Here is a 9,326-nt window from a genome sequence, read left to right as displayed (position 1 = left end):
TGACTTGGTACTATTAAATTCTGTTGACCTCCAAGAATGACCTCCGAGAAAAACTCATATGTTGTTTAGTCTGTATCCCTCTAAACTTGAAATACAGCAAGCCCGTGAAGCTAATATATTTGCTCCATTTTGAGTCTCTGCCCTCCTGTTTGGTTGACTAATTTTAGCTGCCCCCCCTCCCCAACAACCAAAAAATAATCAGAAGTATACTTTTTTATATAAAGATGATATATTTGTGAATAAGATATTTTCTGAGGCACATCATGGAATACATTCATACACAGGCAGAAAAATATGCTTACAGTAAAGAAAAAAGACTGATCACTTGTATCACAATATCGAGTGTATGATGTGCAGTACTTTTGAATGAAATCATGGGACATGACATTCTGGTGCAAGGTTTAATTGAGGCAAAAAATTTGTTAGCTAATCCTCACAGACAACCAACAGAAATCTTATGTCTTGTCTAATGACTATTTGTGCCTTTGAAATCTGATAACTACTCATACATTTCATGTGCTTCCATAACATGTGCTATTGTGTCAATCTAAATTTCAGTAATTTACAAAAACCAATTAGAAGATGACTGGACCCTCTGAACAGTGAAAAATATGAAATTGTCAAATTACAAGATACAATAAAATATTAGAGAATGGCTTTTCATAAAAATGAGAGACCATCTAGTCTTTCTAACTTGTACATTGCCATAAAGTTGGAATTTGAAGAGGAAATTATGTTGACTTGGATCTTCAATACTGGAAGTAGAGGGATGCTCATTGAATTTTCTCATGCCCTTTTTCTGTTGAAGACCTTCCTGAATCCCACAGAAGAGTGTTGCTGGGGTTGGGGAAGGCATTAACCAAAACTGAATGGAGCTCTTCTGCATGAGTGGAACAATGTTCAAGCAACTCGATCCATTACAATTTTCCATCCACTCAATTTTTATTTCACTTTTGGGCTACATGGGGACAAGAAAATGCTACTCCATGACCTCATTCTGTTCCCAGTATTCAGGATCTAAGCAACTGTCTCATTTTTCTTCAGTATTTAATTTCTTCCATTACCTCTCCACTGCCACCACATTTTAGCAACAGGAAGGTAATAATTAATATATGTCAATGTTGTGATGTATTGTCTCTTAGATCAACCTGTCTGTGGTATTAGGTGATCTGTTCAAAGAATGGGCAAAGAATCATTTACAGATAGCTTGGCCTCGCTCTAAGTGGGAACAACATGTTAGGAAATCTCTTCCGAAGCGTAGCAAAACCAAAATACCCTATTACCGCCAATAAGCCAACTAGAAATGTAGTACCCAAAACTCTGGGTGCCCTTTTCTTGGCTACTCGAAATGCAGTTGGAAGAACCGCAGAAATTAATATGTTATTGACATGTCCTAAAACCTGGCGGAATGTTTTCCTCTTCAAGACACGCTCATAATAGGCTTCCAAATTTGGTCGTTTTCCATTCCCCCAGTTTCTCCTTGCCAGTCCAATGAACTTTAGCCGGTGCAATGTAACAGCAAGGGATACATCAGCCAAGCTGAAAAACTCACCACAGAGCCAAGGCTGGTGTCCATCTTCTGAAAGCATAAAGAGTTAGGGACTAATAACATGCAATTGGTTGTACAGTAAAAGGCCACAGGGATATGATTCTCTGCCTGTTGTCTATACTGTATTCAAGCAGCCATTGGTCCTAGATTTCCTCAGGCAAAGATTTTGTAATTAGTTTTGCTATGAACATTACTCTAGTTGAAGCAGCCAAGAGCTGCTTGCCATTGCTGAAAATTCAGTTGTCCAGAGCAAATTATCCTAACATCTGTATCACTGCATTGAAAAGACCCATGGCTCTTATAGACAGATGGTGTCTGGAATCTTCTTGGGCACTACACTAGTGGCTGCAGTTTCTCAGAGGTTGTGTTAAGTGCAGCCTCAAGAGAAGGTAATTGTCTTTCACTTCTGATTTGGAGGGTAGGAGAAAGCAAACATGGTGAAGTGGTTTGAGTTCTGGGCTGCAACCATGGACACCAGGATTCGAATCTCTGCTCAGCCATGGAAACCTTGGTCAAATCACACTGTCCTAGCCTCAGAGAAAGGCCATAGGGTCGCCATAAGTCAAGAATGACTTGAAGGCATACCACAACAAATGAGGGACTGAAACTTCTATGGAATCCATATCATTTTTGCATGTTTTAAAGAATTAGGATATCTTTCTTTGTGGTTTAGAGACACAAATTGCCTGAAAAGCATGTAGGGACTTAATTTTTTTATTGATTGATTGGATTGATTGATTGATCAATTGATTGATTGGTTGGTTGGTTGGAATGATTGATTGAATTTACATCCTGCCTTTCTCCCAGCACAGGATTCAAAGTGGCTTGGGGGGATGGGAGGCTTCAGGAGCTACAAAAGTAGGGGCCAGGGGCCACATGTGTTTACAGCCCACACCATGCCCTTTTCTGATCTAAAGTATTGAAAATGTCCTGTGACCTTAAAGAACAGAATGATGTTTCCAGGCATTATTCTGCTGATATCGTTGGGGTGGTCCTATCAACAACTTACAGTATAATCCTGAGCATGTTTGATCTGAACTACATCTTACTGAGTTCGGTGGGGGCTAAGTATTGTTAGAATTGTAACCTTTAACATCTGAAGATTTATTCCTATTGCACAACTATTAGTTTTTTATTGGAATGACTGGAAGAGATAAAATATATCTGTATTTTTTAATGCAAAGTCAATATGTACTTGTTCTTTCAAGTCATTTCTGTATTCCAGTATTCCCACAGCATGGAAAAGGGACTTGTACCTTCATAAGTAACCAGGATATCTTTTTCACTCCAGAAGAACAAGCTGTTCCCCAATAATTGTTCCCCATAAGAATGTGTGAACCTTAAATTGGTCCCAGAAATGAACTGCTATTCTGCTAAGACAAATGTTGCATGATCTTTGCATTCTGTCCTCACTGAAGAACTGCAGAATCTGAGCTGCAGATTCTCAAAGGTCTACAAGACAGCCCCATGTAGAATGGATTGTGCAATTGAATCTGACAAGTATAAATGCATTGATTGCCTTTGTCAAATTAAGATAGCAGCATTCTAACCAAGAAAGATTATGAAGAAATTCCTACCTGGTGTTTCTTCATTTCTTCTTTGCAACTCAGTCTCAACTTGATCCAGAACTTTTTCCAGTTCATCCAATATTTTCTTTAAATACTTTATATTATCATGATCCATTAGTTTAGACTTTTAAAAAAAGATAATATATTAGGACGCAACATAATGCACATGTACCCAGGAGTAAGCCCCAATAAACACAATGGGTAATATTTCTAAGAAAGCATGCATGTAATGGTACTGGATAAGGCATGATGCCCAGTTAGATCAACAAAGGTATTAAAAGGTCACACAGCAGAAGTAGCAAACAGCTTGTATCCAAAAGCAGAGTCAAAATGAACTTATTCTCTGGGAATAAATGGATATACCAAAAAGTGGAATCTTATATTAATATTCTATCCCAGGCAACCCTAGCATGCTAAACCAGCTTCTACCAGTCATATATATTCTGTTCTTACTTTGAGACGTTTCTGTTTTGCAATATACGCATCTTGTAAATCAGGGTTTTCTTCAGCAAGTTTCTTTAACTCAGATTCAGTATTACCTATTTGGCCTGATAAAAGAACAACAAATTCATAAAAAGCATGCAATAAAAGTTGACAAATTTTACCAAAATTCCTGGCTAGTATGTCACTATAGTGTAGCTCAAAACACATACCAGTAGGTTAGAAACTTCTTATTAAGGAGCCTAGTGAAACAAGTGTTATCTGCCTTTTTCAATATCTTTTCCACTTAATTCAGACAAATTCCTCTGTTCTTGATTAAAGAAGAAATAATTTATTTAAATGAAAAGCAATACTTAAAAAGAAACAAAAATATTGTAATTTCATTGTTGCAATTCAAGTAGATATTATGATGAACAAAACCAAAAATAAATTAAAAATATACACTAACAAGAATAAGGGAAAGTAAGACAAGCAAGTCTTTTCTGAAAATACATAGGTATTCCATATCTGGTGCAACCACCAAGAATATATTCTCACTAGTGATTTCTGTATTTACAATCTGCTCCCTGAAGGTCCCTGAGCATATCTTTAAAACCCTAGGCTTCTGTAGGCATGGGTGCATATTTTTTCCAAACAGATGCTATAATCATAGGAACTGACCTTCAAGAATAGCAATTACATTTTCTACATAAGACACCTTTCAAAAGGGAGATCATGTGAAGAATAGGCATTATGGTACAAACTGGCTTAGATATTGTTGGAATAAAACATGTGGATAATAATGTCAAAACCAGAGGCTATCCTAATTCTAATCAGAGCCTGGAAACATTACTTTCTTGAACTATAACTCCCAAAATTCCCCAATCAGCATAGCCAGTATCTTGGAGATCCTAGGACTTGTAATCCAAAAAAGCCCTGTGACAGGAGAAAGTCAGGATATAAATAGTATAAATTACTTTTCCACATTCTGATTTTAATTATGGTCTAAAATGATATGGATGTCCCAAGGCACTGAAGATTTGACAGACCAAAATCTCAGCACTTTGAAATAGTATTGAAGCCAGTTTATAAAACATATTATTAGTACTTACTACGAATCCGAGTAGTGGCATAAGCTGGAATCATAGAGTCCACTGCTAATTCAGGATGCAAAATGCAGCCATGTGTATAGGCATCCATGGGCAAGGAATCCAAGAGTTCCCTGTAATGCTGAACCCTTGGATAGTACATGCTTCCTTCTTCTGGCATTAGCTTTGGAGTACTTTCTGAGTTTAAAAATGCATAGTTGACAATTAAAACAACAATGAAGCAGAAGGAGTAAGTGCTGACATTTCTTATTGCTTTAACACTGTGATAGCAGAAACAACAACCATTAACTTCATTCTATGATGGCAGCTGTAGGGATGGACTGTAGCTCAAGAGAAGGGCACATACTTTGCATGCAGAAAGCTCTACGCTCAATCTGCTACTTCCAGTAAAGAGATAAGTAAGCAAGTGATTATCAAATCCCATTTAAACTGTCACTGACCAAGCATACAATACTAGGTTAAATTAACAGACCCATCCCACATTTCCCTGGAAGCTCATTTATTATTATTATTATTATTATTATTATTGATACATTTTCTGTACACTGTGCTTTTTGTTTCCTCCTAACAAATTACTCAGAACATAGATGACCATTTAAGCATAAAAACAGGCTCCATGCAATAAGGCAGGGGTGCTTAAAACCTCATCTGTTTTTGCAATCCTTATCCCCTCATCTTTGTCAAACACACTGCTAATATCATCCTGCTAAATTTCAGCAGTGGTGGCAATCTCTTCTCCATACTATTTCCCTTTTAAAATAAGAAAAGTAGAAAGCATATGTCTTCGCTTAAGCTGAACTGTGTCTCCAGATGCACAGTTAAGGTGGTAAAGCTATTCGTCTTAAAAACAAGATGCGTTCTCCCAGTGCATCTTGTTTTAAAGTGAAAATGCAAGGGAGTTTCTTCACTGTGTTACCAGTATTTGACAACATGGCCCTCAATGGGTTAAGGGGCCAGAAACTGCAGTACGGTACAACCCACACACCAGATTTGCATTAATAAAAACCACATAAGCACTCTTGTTACCATCTGTAAATGTCTCTTCAAGGTAGTCGATAATCAAAGTGGCATCACAAATAATGTTTTCTCTGTGAACAAGCACAGGGACTTCTCCAGATGCATTTAAGCGCATAAACCAGGGCTCATTGTGTTCACTCAGTGGAAGGCTTACATCATGCTCTTCACATTTCAGCCCCTTTTCAGCAATCACCAATCGAACCTGAAAAAATTTGATACATGTTCCTGTTGACAATTTACTGCTGTCCTGTGTTTTTGTTTTGAGAGAGAGAGAGCACACAAACACACCTGAAATGCTATATTCAGAATATTATAAGGTAAAAGGTAAAGGTAGTCCCTTGACATGAATGTCTAGTCATAACCGACTGTAGGGAGTGATGCTCATCTTCGTTTCTAAGCTGAAGAGCCAGTTTTGTCCGAGGACTGCTCTGGTGGTCATGTGGGCAGCATGACTGCCCCAAACGTTTTTACCTTCCCACTGAGAAGTGGTACCTATCTATCTACTTGCATTTGCATGCTTTCGAACTGCTAGGTTGACCAAAGCTGGGCCTAGTGATAAGAGCTCAGCCCATCATGCAGCACTAAGACCTCAAACTGCCAACCTTCCGATCTGATCATCAGAACCTAACCACTAAGCCACTGCATCCCTTCAGAATATTATAACCTTTTGCTAATGCTGTACTTCTGATTGACTCTTTTCTTAGATGAACCTAACTATGAAGACATTATTCTTTTAAATCCTTGGTGATCTGTACTTGTGAGAGCAACACAGATGGGACTTTCTGGTGGCGCAGTGGTTAAATGCCTGTACTGCAGCCATTCACTCGAAACCACAAGGTTGCGAGTTCAAGACCAGCAAAAGGGCCCAAGCTCGACTCAGGCTTGCATCCTTCCGAGGTCGCTAAAATGAGTACCCAGACTGTTGGGGCAAATTAGCTTACTTGCTAATTAGCTTACTTGCTGTTCGCCACTATGATCTTTGGAATAGCGGTATATAAATAAAAAAACAAAAAATAATAGGACCACCTCCCAAGGAAAAATCCACCTGGCTTCATTATTTGCTAGTTGCAAAGCAGTTTAGATTTATTTCCATTGATCTCAGGAATGTGATTTGATGATGCCCTGGTACTATTCTGTTTTCACACTGTTATTGTCCTGTTTACCAAAAGGCAAATATAGTGTAGTGATTTGAGCATTAGACTACAACTCAGAAGACCAGAATTTGAATCGCCATTAAACCACGGAAACCCACTGGGTGTTCTTAGGCAAATCACACTCTCTCAGCCTCAGAGGAAGGCAAAGGCAGAAACTCCTCTGAACAAATCATGCCAAGAAAATATCATAATAGGTTTGCCTTAGGGTCACCATAAGTAGGAAGTGATTTGAAGGCACACATCAACAGTTCTACTATTTCAATATGTTATTGTATTGTCCATCTCTTATATGATTTGCTTGTTATTTTTAAGCTACTTGATTACCATTAGTGAATGGTAAACATTAATTGCCATTAATGTTAATAGTGGGTATCAATTTCCATTAATTATGGCAGGTGGTAATACTCCAAAATAAATAAGGGGAAATCAAAAGGGGGAACCAGCCTTTGAGATTTATCTGCTGAATTCATCTGCATCTGAAAAGTTAGCTGCAATTCACAAAGGTTATGCCTAATAAAACATGTTAGACTTCAAAGGAGAGGTGAGAATTAGGCAACCCTCTAGATTTTGTTGGACTACAATGCCCAGGAATCCTGGCCAGCATAGTCAGCAGTGAAGAATGCTGGGAGGTGTGGTCCAGCAATGTCTGGAGGGTTGCATAATTTCCACTCCGACCTTAAAGTGCCATACAATGCTTTGAAAAAAACCCTTCTAGAAACATTCAGAAAAAGTAGTAGCCTGAGAGAGAGAGAATTCTTGGTGTGGCATCTGCTCAGAGCTTGGATCCAATGCACAAATGCATTCCTAAGTTCAGGTCCCATCAGTGGCTTTTTCAGCAATTGAAAAACACAATCAGTATGAATATATAGCTTATTCCTTTTCATGACTAGTACTCCCCTGAACCACATTCTTTCTAGATTATGACAGCAACATGCTCACAACATGATGGCAAATGATATGAAGTGGTTACAGCTAAGCTTATGTGCTTTGGTAACATGTAGGAGACTGCAACATGTTACTGCATGCCTTCATGTTGTTCCTGATCTATGGTGACCCAAAAAAATCAAACCATGGGGTTTTCTTCACAAAATTTGTTCTGGAGGTGTGGGGTTGTGTTTGCCTTCCTTTGAGGCTGAAAGAGTGTGACTCACCCAAGATCACCCAGTGGGTCTCCATGGCTAAGCTGGAATTCAAAACCTGGTCTCCAGAGTCATAGTCCATTGCTCATGCCACCATGTCAGTTCCTGAAATATGTGCAATATGTGCTCAAACATATAACAGAGAAACTAGAAGAGCTGTTATGACTTGATTGGCTGTGAATACATGATAGCACCTTACCAAATAGGTTTTCTGTGGATGTATCAATCTAAACTTCCCATTGACATTGTAATAGTGCCAAATGTGGAGGGCTGCTCTGTAGATTCTGTAAATCAGAATCTCTGGCTATCCATATTTTTTTACTATAACTTCCACAATCCCTCACCACTGGACATGCTTGATGGAGGCAGATGGAAGCTAGAGACAAAATCATGCGAAGAACCAAATGTTTCCCACTCCTGCTGTAAATAACACCACATATGAAGAATCAGGCAGGAAATATTTGTGTATTCTTGGGACCAGCTGATCATTTCAAACTGAACAATAGTCAATTAAAAGTATAAGGCCTGTAAGGCCTGTGTAGGTAACCTTTGGGCCTGTGCATTATCCCTGTTCATTACATCTCCTCCCTCTGCCGCTCTCCCTTCCAAATGTATACACATTGCTGCATTTAAATAAAACATCTTCTCATTCAAGCACAGCATCTGCCCATAAAATGGGCAAAATGGGTAAAAGGAGCTGTCCGAGTTCTGAAACCTGATATTCCTGGAAGCCATTGGATTAGGTACTCACCTTTTGAGAACTGAAGGACTGTGTCCAGTGATAGAGAGTGAGTTTGACATCTGTCTTGGCATCCACTTCACCTGGAGGCATTTTGCCCTTTGTCTGGCCTTCCTTTTCTTCTGCCATTTCACCTTTTTCTCTTTGCTCAATTCACCGTTTTGAGACTGCCCATGGGTTTTTTTCCCTTGCTTGCTTGCTGTTACTGAGTCTGCTCCATGGATGGAGCATGCTCATTGCTAGCAGATGAAGCTGCTGCTCTGATGATGCCCTCAGTCTCCCATAGAGTCTGATTTCTAATGAGATGAAAGAGTTGCCAGAATTGTCTAAGGGGTGTATATGTAGTGTGGCTTAGAACAGTCATAGAGGGAAAACAGAGAGAGAGAGAGAGAGAGAGAGAGAGAGAGAGATAAAGGTACTTTCTACTATTTCAATCAAAAAATGTGAATCTTCACAAAAGAAACCTGACCACCAAACAGTCCTCAAAGAACTGCATATGTCTTTCACCTTCTTAGAGAAAAGATTTAGGATTTAAGTCAAGGTGAATATCTACAATGGAAAACCCTTTAAAGAAATAAAGGTCTAAGACTAATGTTTTTTTCTCTTACTGTGTTTGTTCTTCATTCTTTAC

At 38.8% G+C, this 9,326-nt stretch overlaps 1 protein-coding gene across 2 annotated transcripts; it reads right to left on the bottom strand.

The window, feature by feature from the left end:
• Nucleotides 1-566: 566 nt before the first annotated feature.
• LOC149317425 (ganglioside-induced differentiation-associated protein 1-like) lies at nucleotides 567-8,899 on the bottom strand. Of its 2 annotated transcripts, none has more exons than XM_089517484.1 (6): nucleotides 8,708-8,899; nucleotides 5,673-5,865; nucleotides 4,650-4,823; nucleotides 3,571-3,665; nucleotides 3,127-3,241; nucleotides 567-1,579 (listed from the first exon to the last, which is right to left on the bottom strand). In XM_089517484.1, exons 1-6 carry the CDS (start codon nucleotides 8,822-8,824, stop codon nucleotides 1,197-1,199), a joined length of 1,077 nt encoding a protein of 358 aa, XP_089373610.1. In that variant the 5' UTR covers nucleotides 8,825-8,899; the 3' UTR covers nucleotides 567-1,196. The 2 variants fall into 2 exon arrangements, with proteins under 2 accessions (XP_089373610.1, XP_089373612.1); XM_089517486.1 differs by having other exon boundaries at nucleotides 567-1,576.
• Nucleotides 8,900-9,326: the final 427 nt, after the last annotated feature.

This window comes from Sceloporus occidentalis, unplaced genomic scaffold (assembly GCF_023333645.1).
Source record: "Sceloporus occidentalis isolate IW3139 unplaced genomic scaffold, rSceOcc1.0.p SCAF_3, whole genome shotgun sequence".
NCBI classification, from domain to species: domain Eukaryota; kingdom Metazoa; phylum Chordata; class Lepidosauria; order Squamata; family Phrynosomatidae; genus Sceloporus; species Sceloporus occidentalis.
Note: the sequence above shows the minus strand (reverse complement) of the source record. Positions and strands in the feature narration are given on the sequence as shown.